This window comes from Haemorhous mexicanus, chromosome 8, assembly GCF_027477595.1.
Source record: "Haemorhous mexicanus isolate bHaeMex1 chromosome 8, bHaeMex1.pri, whole genome shotgun sequence".
In the NCBI taxonomy this organism is placed as follows: Eukaryota; Metazoa; Chordata; class Aves; order Passeriformes; family Fringillidae; genus Haemorhous; species Haemorhous mexicanus.
In genome coordinates, this window is record NC_082348.1 from 26,865,272 (window position 1) to 26,881,816 (window position 16,545).

Consider the following 16,545-nt stretch of genomic DNA (forward strand, 5'->3'; position numbering starts at 1 on the left):
GAAACAATCCACAGCTCTGTGTTTCATTTTCCAAGATAAAAAAATGATAGGGAAAACAAGGTCTCCATCCAGTAGTAACTCTTCTAGGAAGCACAGTTTGTAAGAGTACATCCTCCACGCATGCAGACATGTATACTCACACAGACAAGCACCTACATAGACAAAGCACCTGAAGAAATGCTTCAGGAACTCAGCTGCAAACTGAAGTGGCAATATTTACCAGCCAGAGCTGCAATCATCTGCTCCAAAGTTGGTTCTGGATGGTTTCTTAGCAGAGTGTATATGGACATCACCATTCCAGGTGTGCAGAAACCGCACTGGGAGCCATGGCACTTGGCAAGTCTTTCCTGAAAGGAAATACCACAAACAACACTCCTTCCAGCACTCATCTCCATTCTAATGAATGCTCTCTTAAATGGGAGATGCCATACAAAATGTTGCCTTGCTAATAAGCCAGACTTTTAAAGTAAAACACTTAAAGCAATAGCAAATGAAAATAATTATTTTGGGTGTGATGTTGATGTACATCTTATTAAAGTAGCTAATTAACCTTCAGTGGACTTCTGTCTTTTTTGCACTTATACTAAAATATGAACCAAAGGGACATTGTCCAAGATGCGTCATCAGCCCAAAGAGAGCAAAGCCTGACCCACTCCAGCAATCATCACATACTGACTACGTGATCAGACTGTCAATATTAAAGATCTGTCATCAGCCTTGATCAATCAACCATCAGAAAACAATGTTGCCCTCTGTTGTCACTTAGCAGGGAAAACAACAATCTTATGAAATTCCCATGCCCTAAAAGCACCGTCACTAAAGCCATTTCATCCAAAAAAGAAATCAGTAATCTTCTTATACAGTGATACTGCAGTCTCACCTGAACTGGATGAATCCTGGTTTTAGTACTTCCAATACCTTCCACTGTAGTCACTGCTGCACCATGCAAGGAGCAAATTGGAAGCAGACATGCATTGGCTGAATAGTGTCTTTGGAACATAAAGGAGAATAAAGAACATGAATATTATTTTAATAAACAAGTCTGAGTATTATTTTTCAGTCAGTCAAGACATAGTTCATACTTACAAAGCAGCTACTATTAACATTTGGAATGAGAAGTGATCACTTTCTAGCTATGTCTCCCCCCATATAAAAGCATATCTATAAGGATAATTCCATGGAATTTACATCTTCCTTAATACCTCAGTCTTTTCTAATTGCCCTCTTGCTCACAAGGAATCTGTCAAGTGTATTTTGAAGGAAGAAGATAGGGAAAGGAAGATTGGTGTAGTCATTGGAAGGAAGTAAAGAATTACTGCTGCAAATTTATAATCAAAATTCTGATCCAAAGGAAATTCTGATATAAAATAAATATCATTGCTCCTAAATAGGAACAATGTTGCAGCATAAGTCACAGCATATGCTGCAGTTGAGAAGGCCATGATACACAGAGAATCAGCACACAATTTCAGAAAGCTTCAACTCAGAGTAATACCACACCACTTCAGAAGGCTTCAGGCGTCTACCCATACAGAGTAACACCACATCACTTCAGAAGGCTGCAAGCATCTGCCCTCCTTGGTCTTTAGCCCAACCTTTTATACCCTCATGTTAATGCATTGCACCTGTGTGCCCTCTGTTCCCTTTGGTGATTGGTCAGGGTACCTGGGCACTCCAGGTCTAATTGCTTTCAATACTGCTCACCTGACCTACACAGCTGTAGCCCCACTCCCAATCACCACAAGCTGTGTGCCTACAGAGCAACACACCAAAATGAAAATTCCTCAAAGCATTTAATAATTTCAATAAACTTATTTGGTTTTTAATACAATTGATTTTTTTCAGTAGTCTGCTTTAATTTTAGCTCTTTCCTGAACTTTAAACATTTTCATTTGTGTTGCATTCCAATGTAATGTAACTGTACAAAAGGACAACTGGAATGTTTTTTCCCCACCCAAAAAACACTTCAGTGTACAATGACGTGTAACCATTTAACCATTTGATTGGTGCTTTCTCAACTTAAAAGCAATTTACTCCAGTTTTTAGCTTAATGACTCAAACTCCAGGTGTCACTTTCAAAATCTTTCTTTCTGTGGGTGGGATGTAAGGGGTGGAGTTCAGAATTAAAGGGCTGGTAAGACCCACACTTCTGCCTACCCTACCTTCCCACCAATTGTATGACAGTATGCTGGTTTTGGCTGGGATAGAGTTAAATTTCTTCATAGTAGCTAGTTTGAAGCTGTGCTCTGGATTTGTGCTGGAAACAGTGCTGATAACACAGGGGTGTTTAGTTACTGCAGAGCAGGGCTTACACAGAGTCAAGGTCTTTTCTGCCTCTCACCCCACCCCATCAATGAGGAGACTCTGGGACACAAGAAACTGGGAGGGGACACAGCTGGGACAGCTGAGCCAAAATGACCAAAGTCATATTCCATTCCATATTCCATCATGTGCAGCATATAGAACTGAGGGAAGAAGTAGAAAGGGTGGAAGTTTTGGAGTGATTGTGTTTGTCTTCCCAAGTAGCCATCACAGATGATGGTGTCCCAGAGATGGCTGGACATCTGCCTGATGATGGGAAGTAGTGAGTAAATTGTCTACTTTGCTTTGTTTGCACAAGCAGCTTTTGCTTTATCTATTAAACTGCCTTTTCTCAACCCTTGAGTTTTCTCCTTTACCACTCTGATTCTCTGCCCCATCCCGCTGGGGGGAGTGAGTGAGCCCCTGCATGGTCCTGAGTTACCAGCTGGACTTAAACCCCCATACAGAGCTGCAGGTAGGAGCCACATTCCAGTGGTCAAGCCAAAGGGTCTTAAATTAGTGCCTCCTACAACCTCTTGCAGGGACTATCGGTATTTATAAGTAAATCAAGCATTTGAGTGTGATAGTTCAGCAAATTTACAATACAGCTGAATCAACAGCAATTTTTACAGCATTCTCCTTTTGGATTAAAGTGACACTTCCTCTAGATACTTTTACTATTAAGGACAAGTTCTACAACCATTTTTAAGGTTTCTTATCTGGAAGTAGTTTCAACAATCATGAAATTTTCTGCAGGTTTCAAAATATTCTGTTGAGGATACCTTATCTTTTTTGAAGCTGGCTCATAAGTTGATATCATCACTGTGCAAGCACCACAGCCACCTCCTCCACAGCCATACTTAGTTCCTGTAAGGCAGACTGAAAATGCTGTCATTAGGGAAAATAATTATCTGGTTCCATTCTGGGCTTTATTCCACTCAAAGGCTTGAGACCACCTTTTTTCCTAAACTCCTAAAGAACACAGAATTTGTTTGGTATCAGCATACGTACTGGACTCCTTTCTATATTGGAATAAAATTTTCAGTGAAAGCAAGATGGAAGCTAAGGAATTACATGACCAAAATCCTCTTCTCAAGAAAACAGAAAACTTGATTATAATTTCTTTTGGAAGAGGAGTCAGTTGGGACAGAAAAGGGAAGAGAAAAATACTTCTCCAAGGTGAAAATTCGAAAGGAAGAAATATGTAATGGGCAAACCAGCTGTATATCTGAAATTCCAGTGGAACACTAAAACAAATTTCCCAGTTTCTCCCAGAAGGCCCATTTATAGTCAGGATATTTGCCTTGCATCTCATCTGAAGGATCATACTTCTGAGATAAGTGCTCATTCCTGTGAATCTGGAAGAGTGGCCAGTGGTCTAAAACTGTGACTCAACAAACAGCTCTTTTAATGTTCCAAAGTCACCAAAAGGAAGATGCCCTTTTGCCCCTCAAAATGCCATCAGCCTCAGGTTCTCATCACAAGATCTCCCCTTTACCAGGACAGAGACTATTTCAAAGCTTGGGGACTTCTATTCTGTCAAGCTACTGACCCCTAGGTTTTTAGACTTCTTTATGAGGTGGGAGGGGAGGAACACAGATAGACAAATAATCATTGTGCCTGATGGCATAATTTATGTGTTTAAAAAGCCAGGCTAAAAATACAGCAGCTCAACTGACAAATATTTGGATTAAGAAAGAGACATAATTTAGTGCAGTTGATTTATCTTAAAGGAATCACAACTTCCTTAATCTGGTAATTAAACCTTGAATTAAAATTTCTTAGAATTTTACTTGAATAAGACTTTCACAAGTGACTTAAGGGAACAGACAAGAAAAGGATACGCCTCTTTCGCAGATAAGCCAAGAGCATCTGTTCAGGATCAGCATTTTTTTCTATTATCTACAGCAAGAAAGTAAAAACAAGGTTTTATGAGGAAACCAAGGCATTTCATAATTCAGGGCACAGACTACATTCACACAAAGCCAGAAGGGAATCCTTCTCTGGTTTCCTCTCATAGTACTACACTAATTGCCAAACACCACAGGAGAGTTTGGACTCCTTCTGGAAATTCCTTTTCAGACAGATACATTTCCAGAAAATAAGTGTTAGGGCACCTTGCAAGTACTAAAAATAACTGCTGCTCAGTGAAACGTGATACTGAGGGAACTGACCTTCGGCCACACTAGAAATAAAAATGCAGAACTTTAAAGACAGCATAAAGAACGAAGTAATGATTTGCAGATTTTAAAGCCTCCCTGGCACTCTGACGTACTGGAATAAACATTAGAGGAAGTCTGTAAGGCTATCGGCAGTAGAGATTTCTTTTCTAGTTTTATTTATATTAACCTTCACTTGCTGTAAGAAACTGACAACAGAGAGCAACAGAAATATCTACATTCTTGATCGAGTACAGTATTTCTTATTTGATCACTTAGAATCAGCTAGTTCCTTACACTTGCTTTGGATCAACAACCAGTGCTTGCAATATTATCTTTATGCTCAATAGTCCAAATTTGGGCACTGAAGTCTTGATTTCAGTTGTGCCTCGACATCAAAGATGAGAAGCCAGACATTCAAAGGAAAAAAGGGGTTTGCTTACCAGCCAAGTTTGATACCTAACTGAAAGTGTGTTTCACTTTGACACGCTTTTTCTCCCAAACACAGCAGAGCTGGCCAAAATGGGATGCAACCACCCAACCTTCTTCTGGAGGTTTGTGTGGGTTAGGTTACACAACAAGTCTGAGGAAGCCAAATCTATGCCCTTGGGGGTTCCTTCAGGCACAGCAGCCCCTCTCTCTCCGGCCTATACTTACCTTCCTCCCATTCACATAGAACACGAGCTCCTCAGGCGCCGCAGCCGCTGGCAGTGCCATGGTTCGCAGTCCGGGACCGGGAGCAGCAGGGAAAGCCGCGCAGCTGGCCGCGCCTCGTTAAGGGCGGGGCCGCGGCGCAGCGGGGCGGGCGCGGAGAGCGGGGCCCCGCAGGCGGTAACACGGTCATTGTTATCGACGTCCTGCGCTGACTACAAACATTTATTGACTTCAGCCCTCTAAAGTGTTATTTAAGCGTTGAAAAACGAAGTCATGCTTCGCACTTTCTCAAAGGACGCAGGTGTTCTTGCAGAGCAAAACAGCACGTTAACACTGTGCACTGTTACCAGGTTCTTATAATAATATCACCGAGTAATTTTAAATTGAGATAAAATCCAGCAATGTAATGATCATGGGACCAATGTGATTTTTTTGTTATATTTACATTCACAAAATAATCAGCAGTAAGGTTCATGTATCGTAACCATTTGTAAGGGCTACTTGTGCAGGAAAGGTTTTATAGAAAAAATACTTTCCTCTTTTTGTATAATCAAAATATATGGAATTAATTTCCTACAAAATTTCAACTAGATTAAGTAAACATGAGAAAAAGCAACTTTAAAACTATAAAAATAAGTTCATATTACCTTATTCTCAGCAAAATTATCCTAATTCTTGGTGATGGCTACAAATAGATTTTTATGTCAAAAATCATAAGCTGATTTTTCATCATTTTCCTGGAAAGAGCTTCTAATATATCAAATGACCTGGTAAAACAAGCACATATAGCGAAGGTTCAAAGACAATGTAACATTCTTTATGCTGCTTTTATGTTATAATTTTGTGTAACAATAAAAAGAAACACACCCTAGGAAATAACAAAGTGAGTTTTCTGTGTGTTCTATTATTGAACATCAGTTTGAGCAACAAGAGTGAGGATGGAGAAAACAAGGAAAGAAGGGCAGTAGCAATAACATGATTTTACAGTTACTTCTGTGATCTTCAGGCCATTTTCTTTATCCTTTTTTACTTGGAAGGATTTCTATACTAAAGGAATGGAAGAAATGAAGGCATAAACCCCCAGGCCTTTTACTTTTATTGAAAATTTTGTGCTTGTTTTTGGGACACCCTAGCACTCTAGCTGGTAACACCTGAGGCTGTGTGGAACAACAGGACCTTCACTGAAAAAATAATTAAGCCAATCCCCAAAGAGATTATTTATTTTCTGGGAAGATAAAGCATGTGCCTCTGTTTCTAGCTTTCAAACCGCAGGCAGTAGAGAGAAACAACCATTTAAAAAACCATTGTGTTTTGCTGCTGCAGTGCCAGCACTGGGAACACAAATTTTAACAGGTATTTCTTGAGGGTTTCTAATGACACAGCTGCTGATGTTGATAAATAGTGGAAACTAGCATGAACATTTCAATTAAAAATAAAATAAATTAATTACAAACTTGGTAATAAAAAGCAAGGAAAAATGCTTAATAATTTCTATGTGCACTTCTTTCTAAAAAATATCATTGAAAAAGGACAGACTATCTTCCCAACCATTTCTGCACCTCTTCATAACGGTCTTGGCTAATGGGGTGATGTACACAGCATGTATCAGAAAGAAAAAAGTCTGCTAAAACTTCCCAAATAATGTTAACAGCTGTTTTGCAGTGCAGATGACATTGCCTGGGTGATAAGGTAAGTTTTTTATTGGAGGAATTGTCATACTGATTGAATACTATATTTGTACTGCAAGGTTCTAGATGAAAACACCTTGCTCTACTTAACTGCTGTATACTTACAATCTCTACATGATCGTTGCAACTGGTAACCAAACTAGACAACTCTCTGTTTAGGGAATAAACGTCCCCTTTGTAAATTAGGTCACTAGTGATACATTTAACTCTAAATTCATGCATGGAAAGTCCTACAGGAACTTGAGGAAGCTGCCTTAGGGCTACAGACCATAACAAAATAACCACAGCAGAAAACAGTTGTGGTATTACTTAAGTGTTTGTAAATAAGACATTTACACCTCTTAGAGTTTATGGTTATAGTTCCAGACTTACATGTAGAATGGACACACCTGAAAGTTATATTCAGGAGTGTGTTTTGATATGTATGAATCCCTTTTCTATCAAAATACACAGCTGAAATTCTGGCAACTCACAGAAGGATGGAGGTTCCTCCTACTGAACTTCTTGAGATTCCTCTCAGCACATTTCTCCAGCCTGACCAGATCTCTCTGAATGGTGACAGAACCATGGGGTGTTTCAGCCACTCCTTCCAGTTTCCGATCAACTGCAGACTTGGGTAGGGTGCACTGGCTCTTACAGGTTGTTAGTGAACATGTTAATTACTGCTGGCAGCAGTGTGAAACCCTAAGGAGCTCTAACGTTTTGCCTCCAGCTGGACTATTTGGCACTAATCACAACCTTCCAGCTTTTCAACTCACCTCACTGTGCCCTTAACAAATCCATACTTAGTCAGTTTGTCTGTGAAATGTTATCAGAGGAAATATCAAAAGCCCTGCTATAATTGAGACAAACATTTAGTGCTTTGCCCTCACCCACGAAGCTAGTTGGAGAAAATTATCAGGTTCATAAAGCCTGATTATCTGATTGCAAATCAATGCCAGCTACTCCCATCCACCTTCTTGTCTTAAACATGTGTTAAAGGACTATTTCTCCATCAGCTTCCCAGCTTACAATGTAATCTACAATGAAGGACAAAGAGTACATTTTAAAGAACATTTTAAAGATTATAATTTTTAAAGGAAGGTATTGTATTTTAATATACTTTTAAAGAATACATTATAAATTTAGAATAAGAGTATCAGTTACACCTCTTAAAAAGAGACATGCCATATTAGACAAAAGGTCAAGCTAGGGAAAGAACTGGTCTCTGAAAGTGTCACCAGAGAATGTCCTTGGAAAAGGTACAAAAATTGGTCAAAGGCATAGTAAGGCTTCTCCAGAACCATCTTCCAGCCTTCAAAAATTTGCAATTCAGGAACATCCTGTGCCAGAAATGGTGTTTCTGGTAATTCCTCATAGATTTTTCTTCCATTAATGTGTCTGATCAATTTTTAAGCCTGTGTAAACTAGTAACATCTACTGCATCTGCAAGAAGAACCACCATCTATAACCAAAACAAGTTAACTGAGATCTCTGTCTCATCAAAAATGCCTCTCTGTTGCAATATTAACCTGAACCTTATCTATTGTAATGTGTAAAAGCTGTGCAGGTAGTGAGCCTCTTGTAGCATCTACAAATCAGACGCTGCCAGAAAACTGTCAGCTGACAGCACATTATGGAATGCAGGGGGGAAGCAGAACAAAAACCTGAAATCTGAATGGTATGACATTATTGTATTACTTGTCACACAGGCAGTCTCAATTGGAAACTCGAGGTGTTGCTTTCTCTAGATCCTATTTGCTACTGAATTCCTATTGCAGTGCCTTTTTCTTCCTTGCTGCCTCTGGCACATACTGTGGGCACTTGACTTCCCTCCATTATTTATTTCTCAATGAGATTTCCTTATTCAAATCTCAGTGTGATTCTGTCAAATCCAGAAGTCAACTATCAAAAAAAGACTATCTCCATCTATTTCAATAAATTCATAAAAATTTGGTATGCGTGTATCCATTCCAACCAGCACTGAGAACGGGTTCCACTCAAAATAAACATGAAAAACTCACAGTACAATTCCCAAAGCTGGTTTATTTTTATTTCTCATTAAAACATATATTTTCTAACAATTAAAGAAGTGCTGCAAACCATTTGAACATATTATAAATTACTGACCTGAAATGCAAAACAGGAGTGAGCCTCACCTGTATAAGCCTTCCTCAGTAAAGTATTCTGTGCCCCTTTTATAGAGGTTCTTCTCCAGAAAATTTCACTGTGGAAGACCTTTACTAATCAAAGAACAACAAAGACTCTATAATGCTAAACATTTACATATATACAAAAACAATTGTACCCATTTTAGAAGTATAGTCCATAAAGGCAATTCTCTCTTCCTCAATAAAATTTTGATTTGCTTTTAAAATTTCCTTTATTTTTTACTTTGTAGACTGGGGAATTCAGGAATTGCGTATCTGTAAATCGATCCCCTCTCCTTAATTTGCTGTAAAGAAAAGAAGTAAAAAACATCAGGTATGAATATCACCAATATTCAATATCATCAATGTCATTCAATATAGTTGCATCACATATGCAACTATAGTAATGTGATCATAATAATTCACATGGTAAATAGCATTAATAAAAACTTGACACACTAAAGAAATTAAACTTGTGGAAAATAAGTATGTATGAAAAGCAAGACACTAATGCTTTCCAAAATAATGCTGGAAATATGTGACCTCTATCATATTAGGATGTGATATTTCTATTATACAAAATTCAAAACTTGTTTAAACCAAACACTTAACAGCACCCATTCAAGACAGTGTAAATTTAACTATAATATAAATAGGAGACAATAATCTAAAATCTTGATTGGCATCAACATTTTTTTCTGTTATTAGTTACCATTTTTCAGAAATACGGAACGTATAATTTTGGGGTAAAAGAGTGGCAATGTGTCAGTATATAATGCTACAGAATTTTAACATATAAGTCAATTAATAAAATAAAAGTGTGACTCTAATCCCTGTCCATTTTTTTAATAAGTTATCTGGCATAAATATTTCTGAATTGCCAGTAGTAAAGTGAAGACTTCCTCCATTACTTTTAGTTCCTACTTCTCCTCAGTCTCACTGCTTCAACTGTTAGCTTACTCACAGAACTAAAAAATATTTTGAGGTTGTATGAGAGCAGTGCTCTAATTTTTTTCCAGTTTGTGCATTTATCTTCTCCTGCCACAGTATTGCCAGGAAAAAAGGCTTTTTATACCTTTGTCATCAAGTAAGTTGGTATAATCCTTTCGCTCTCTTCCCTGTTCCAGGAAGCCTTTCTATTGTCTTTGCCTCATGAATACACATCCTACTAACTCAAACTCAACACAGTGGAACTGTTCCTTAAATTAATATTATACTTCAAAAAAATCCAAACCAAACAGAAAAACCTCAACAACTTTCTGGCAAAAATCCCACAGAATATTTTCAGAAGTAGTGAACCTAAAGGTCTGTTTATATTTAGATGTATTTATGTAAGGGCAAATATCTTAGTTTTCTTAATGGAAGTTTGGGTTAAAAAACCCCTTTTAAATTTCAGAAGTTATTTCACAATTTGTGTCTTGCCTTTTAATAATCTATAAAATCCTGTGCCAATAAATTTACTAAGAATAATAAGAGGCAAATTAATTATAAAATATTCAATATAACCAACTCTCAAATTAATATATCTTAAATGATTTTTTATATTACGTACAGCTAGTTAAACTAAAACTACTGAATGATATTAGTACATAAATTTCCTTTCCATTTGACAAGATTACAAGGGCACTATTATGGTATAATTTACCTTGAAGTATAATGTTCATAATTATTCATCTCTAAATGGGTTTATATCATGATAAACATTAACTATTATTTTCTATTAGTCCAAACTATATTTCAGAATTTGAATACTATTGTTGTCTTACTTTAGTACTTGGAAATTCTGCCACACTAACCGGAGAAGCCTTATATCAACACTGAAGTATCTTTGTAAATGAGATTTGCGAGAGCTCAACTGTTAATTTGGGGGTTTAATAACCAATGTTTACTGGGGGTAGTTATGTATGCAAAAGACAAGAACAGAAGCCCCAATTTATGTGCACCTACCTCTGAAGACTGGGCTCCTTGTAGCAAATAGTGGGTCTGCCTCGTCTCAGTGGTGCTGCTGAGTCTTCTAAAGTTTGGGGGGATTTAGGTACAGAAGTGTGAAATTGTATACCAGTATTTGTCAGTTCCTGGAAAGCTTTTCTCCCTGTAAATACAGAAGTTTATATGATTCATTTTAAATATTTTGTGAATTGTTATGTAAACTTCAATTAGTAATTATTTTTGATATGTGTTTCTTAATTCAGGCACATTGATTACTGCTCCTGCACTAAAGATACTCAGCACAACTCCACTGTATTAATTCCAGTACATTGCATTTTAATAATTGCATTTATTACAGAAGAATTTAAACCTATCTTCCAGACTACAATAAAGTTTTCTTATGTTCTTAATGTATCTCACTTTAAAAAAGAGATTGTCACATCATAGTTGGCACATGGGCAGGTTATAGAAAAACCTACTCAACATACTTTTAGATACGGGAATTCCTGTTGAGTTGCAGTGTTTCTAAAGAAAAAAAAAAAAAAGAAATTTTAAGTCCAGATATATTTGCCATTTAAGAAGGGAACAGTGTAGTCCTGTCTTGTTTCTCTTGGACAAAAGCTCAAGCTATTTTATCTTTCAATCCCCAACTTTTTGAATGTAATAGAATTCTTAAAAAAAGGAATATATGCTTTAACTAAAATTGCTTCTCAAGAATGTAGACTACTTATATCTGCTCTACTAAGTATCATCTTGGGATATACTGAAAAGTAACAAGGACATTAGTCACCACAATTTAAAAAGATATTGTAACTAATACATGATATAGAAGATTTTGGTGATTTTCATTCTTGCCCTTTTCCAGTCCTGTTTTATCTGCTCTTAACAAGCAATGAGAGGAAAGAATTAAGAGAAGACACGTTACCACTATTTCAGGCACTACCTAATTCAAAAGGCCTTGCTTTTTCTAGTCCACACACTTACCATGACAAGGAGTCAGAGTATTTTTGTTACTCTGTTTAGAAATATGATCCATATTTTGTTCTGTTTTTTCATAATCCGGTGCTTCATTACAATCATTTTGCCTGTGGATTTCAGAGCTTTTCAGTATAGAGACATTGAAGGAAGCATTGTGGTTATCAAGAGCTGGAAGCTCCATATCAGGAAGACCTTCCTGGGAGGAGCTATCTGCCTTAAATGGCATATTCTTACAGCATTCAACTTCAATCACAGGCTTCAACTTACTCTCAAAGGAATTCAATTCATGAGGGACTTCCTGGTCATCCAAAACATTCTGACCCCCCTGAGCAATATGCCTGAAATAACTTTTTTCTCGTCTGGTCTCAGTAATAACAGAACTAAACCTCTCTTTCTGCTTTACATGCTTATCAGGAAAATTACTTATGTGGGAGGTTTTACTTGCCACTGCTGAGGAATCTACCTCCTTTAACCTGTCAGCATCATCATCAGCCTGCTCTTTAGCTTCTGGTGTATTCAGAGCTACACCATTCTGAGTAACTAAAGCTACTTGCATTTGCTGAGTTACAGTTGCTTTCTTTCCAGCCTCTGCAAGCAACGAATCTTCATTGTTTAATTCTTCATTTTTACAAACAGAGAACCGTGTAAGATTTTCCTTTGGTATTACACGTGCTTTGCGGCTGGCCTTTGCCAATGTACGCTTCAATCTGCCTGGTGAAAGGTGGCTGCTCTTTTGGTCTACTTTCTGACTAAATTTATCAGGGCTGTCATTTTCAGCTTCTCTACCTTGTCTGTAACTACTCTTTCTGTTGTTTTTTCTCTGTATAATATTCTTCTGGTCTTGTTTCCTCTTGCTGCTGTCACATTGGTTTATCTCTATTTGAGATTTTTTTGGAATATATTCTCCATACTGGCCAATTTCCTCTCTATAGGATTTTTCTGTGTTTGCTTTGGAAAGGTTTTGAGAAGTTTTCCTCTTTATTGTTGGTTTGTTATCTTTCTCATTTGTATTCAGAAAGCCCTCCTGTAAAGCCAATACATCAGAAATGTTATCTTGTAATGGTAAATTTTCAGCACAATGAACTTCTGGTGGGTTCTTGTTAACAGATGAACATGAGTCTGTTCTTTGTATTCCACTTTCCACTTCTCCAAACATTTCTGAGAATGTTTCTTTATTTGTCTCTTGTTTTCTTGGATTCATTAGATTAACCTGGTATGTCCTCCTGGAATCCTCAGCTTTACTTGTTCTATTCTGTTGCTCTACAGAATTTCCTGTAGGTAGCTGTTCTGTCTGACTTTGGACTAGCTGAGTTTGTGAATCAGCAGTTTCTGAAGTTTCACTATTGTCAGCCCTAGAGAGTCTTTCTTCTGCATGCAAATTTGAATGCACATCAGTCTTGCCTTTAATTTTTTCTTTATCCTTCTTAGAATATTTTACTTTTCTAAAATTTGGTAATATATTGTCAGAACTGGCATTATTAATTTTATTTTGGTGCAATTTATAATTGCCTTTTGCTGTAACTGTGAGTAGTTCACTTGCATCACTAGCAGTCAACTCCATATCAGCATCATAGATAGTTTCTTCAGGTTTCATCTTGTCAGTAAAAGGCAGCTTGTTAAAATCTGTCTTATTATCACTGTTAAATTTAAGAGGTGAAGGAATAAGGTAGGACAAGTCCCTTGAACCTTCCTGCAAATTCCTATCATTGGCGTTGCTGCTACTGTTGATGATACGATGAGGCAGATTCAACGGCCTACATTTTTTATCAAAATCTTTTATATCAGGTTGAGTTTTTGACTTACAAAGTACTGGATTTTTCTTTCTTTCAGTCACATTTTCATAGGATGGCAATAAACTACCATGATATTGTTCTGCAGGCTCCTCAGACTGTTCCAAGGATTGTGCATTTTTTCCAGGAGTTAGGAAGGCACTACTGCAACTTAATTCTGCACACAGCTGATTTTCTGCAAAGAGAAAAATTTCAGCAGCTTGGGGAAAAGAAGAATGGAGTGTAATTATCTGCATAAAACTACTGAAGGCTGAACCAGAAGTATGGAAAATTATACTTTTTATTTTTAAACTGATACATACATTCTATGGTTGGTCCTTAAAAATTTAGGAAACTGAAGCTAATTTGATAATTTATTGAAGTTGGATTTTTGAAACTGGACATAAATAAAACTATTTTTCTATAACTACTTGAGCTATTATTTGATTATCTTAGCTACGTAATTTCAACTAGTATTATTCTATAAATGATTATCAGGACGCCTATACTTATGGATGAGCATTTATTTTTCACAAGTTTATTACAGTTTATGAATCTTACTGTATTGTCTGTGTTGCACATTGAGTAATGAATTATTAAATACTAATTCTCAGAGAGTGTGAAAAATAAATCACTTGCACAGAAACACATCATACCTTTCAAAAATCTATTCTTGTCAACCACTGGTTCTGTTTCAATGAAGTTTTGATTATTTGTACCAGGAGACAAGAGTGATGCAAACTTGACTCGATCTGAATACACTTCCTCTGTCAAATTAGGGGTACACTTGTAAGAATTTGATGCTTCACTCAGAGAAGGGCTACCTTGCTGCTTTGCATTAGCTGCTGCATTGAAAGGAAGCTTTGCTGGCAATTCTAGCGCTCTGAAAAGAGAAAATTTTACTGTGAAGATATTTATTACATTTTCCATCATGACATTCAATTGTTCAAAATGTTCCCTTAATAATGTATAATAGCTGAAAACAAGAACTCAAGTATGATATCGGGTTCTGTCTTGGGGCAAATGTATTTTTGATGACAGCCAATCCTGCTTTGGGCTGGTGAGATCACACGATACAAGCAGTGAGTTACTCAAACTCGAGTTTTGTCTACTGCTCTGTCTCTAAATTCTGAGTTGCAAACAGGTAATTTCTGGATTAAACAGGAAATGGTTTCTCATTACCTCAAAGCTACCTAGGACAAAGTGCAAAGATCAGCTGTAAGAGAAAGCCACAGACACCAAGCACCTTTGGCATTTCACACAGCCACCTACCGAGCCGACCAAGGTGCACTCCTGAACTTGTCACCAGTAGGGCTGCTTGGGCCAGCTGACAGAGGAAAGGAACTCTGGAGGTCCTTCCAGAAGAAGAATGGCAGGGAAATACAAATAGTTAAATATTCTCTTATGTTTTAAGTATTGGAAATATCCACAGGGAAAAAAAAACCCCACAAAATGAATGGGAAAAAATACATGCACTGATGGAAGACACATGATATTCAAACACATGCAATAATTTTAAAGCAAAATATTTTGTGACAAAATTCATCAAAATACAAACCTACTTTTATCCCTAAGGAATGTACAGACCTTCTAAATGTAGCTATAACTCATACAAACTACATTATACATATAGAAGCACAGAGCAACACTAAGCAAGTTGAGAACAGACAACACAGTATTTTCCTTTTAAAAAATTAATTGTATTTTTTCTATGACACAAGGACTAACATGGACTATGTTTTCTGGTTAAGTTTCCAGATGTAAGATATTTATTGCAGCACTAAGCAAGGAAGGCAGGTAGCTTGCTCACTACATACTGAAGTGCTAAGCTTTTTTTTTGTAACTACACGATTCTTCTTTCAGGCTAACTGATATTTAACTTTTAGATACTTTGGAAAGCAGATTAAATCCTAAATTTTCAGTACAGTAAAATTAAATATATTGTAATATACTGATTTAATCCCAAATTTTAAGGAATTGGGGTAAATGTTTTACAACACAAATAGTATTTCAACATTGCACTCAATTTGATGCTTTGAAAATCCTACCCTGGAAGATAAGTTCAATATAGTAAAGTTGAAAATACATCTTACTTCGGAAGGACTGCTTATTTCTATTGCAGTTGAGAGGTTTTCATTCAGAAATGCATCTATTCCAATAAGAGTTTTATTCTGCATATAACAGAAAAAAAAAAAATTAAGTGGTAAGAAGAGATAAGATATAAAAGGTGAATCTATGCTGCAATTTTTTTTTTACTTAATTGAGCACAAACTCATCTCAATACCTATAAATATATAGGTGAACCTGGGACTAAAATAGCTATAGATATAAACACTGATAGACAAAATAGTTCAAAAAAAGCCACAAAAGAAAAATTAAATGTAAATACTATGCTGTCAGGTGATATAACTTCACAAATCTGAGACATGCATTTTAAGCCACCATTTTAAGAAGGTATATTAAGTTTCAAAAAAATACAAAAGCTTAGTTTAGCTGCTCTAAGTTTAAATAATGTTATTTGCAGCATACCAAACAGGTTAGTTTCTGACGAAGCCAGATATTATGAAGCTGCAGTTTTTCTACTTCCTTCTGAAGAAAAATCTTCTCATTCTTCAGCTTGCGAGAATTTTCTTTTTCAACACTCAAAGCCACAGCTAATGCTTTGTTATTTTGTTGTAAAGATACTTTAAACATAGATGAGTTATCTAAAGGAGACAAAATAATATTATTTTCAACAGCTTCAATTCCAGGCCCTCTCTGTGTGAACTATCACCATATGACAACGTTTTTATCTGTAGGTTCTGGTGCTACAGCAGCAAAGCCTAACACTTTCCAAAGCAAAACAGTTTATGTAGCTGTCATGTTCTGATGACTACTCTGTCTGTTTCAAGTTTATTTCACGCATAGATTCTGCTCTAGTCTGGAGTTTTAAAAATAA

General features: G+C 36.7%; 2 protein-coding genes across 3 annotated transcripts in view; both read right to left on the reverse strand.

The window, feature by feature from the left end:
- The window catches only part of AOX1 (aldehyde oxidase 1), a 38,763-nt gene extending 33,525 nt beyond the window's left edge, over positions 1-5,238 (reverse strand). For both annotated transcript variants that reach the window (XM_059853342.1, XM_059853343.1), the window contains exons 1-5: positions 5,118-5,238; positions 4,146-4,203; positions 3,084-3,180; positions 881-989; positions 221-347 (exon numbers count right to left, since the gene is read on the reverse strand). In XM_059853342.1, the coding sequence (XP_059709325.1) occupies positions 221-347; positions 881-989; positions 3,084-3,180; positions 4,146-4,203; positions 5,118-5,177 (451 nt within the window). In that variant the 5' untranslated portion in view covers positions 5,178-5,238. The remainder of the gene's footprint in view (positions 1-220; positions 348-880; positions 990-3,083; positions 3,181-4,145; positions 4,204-5,117) is intronic.
- A 3,569-nt stretch (positions 5,239-8,807) lies between these two features.
- SGO2 (shugoshin 2) lies at positions 8,808-16,304 on the reverse strand. Its single transcript, XM_059853344.1, has 7 exons — positions 16,137-16,304; positions 15,701-15,778; positions 14,880-14,962; positions 14,264-14,490; positions 11,845-13,803; positions 10,879-11,023; positions 8,808-9,236 (listed from the first exon to the last, which is right to left on the reverse strand). The coding sequence occupies exons 1-7, from the start codon at positions 16,299-16,301 to the stop codon at positions 9,131-9,133; spliced, it is 2,763 nt and encodes a 920-aa protein (XP_059709327.1). The 5' UTR covers positions 16,302-16,304; the 3' UTR covers positions 8,808-9,130.
- Between the last annotated feature and the right edge of the window lie 241 nt (positions 16,305-16,545).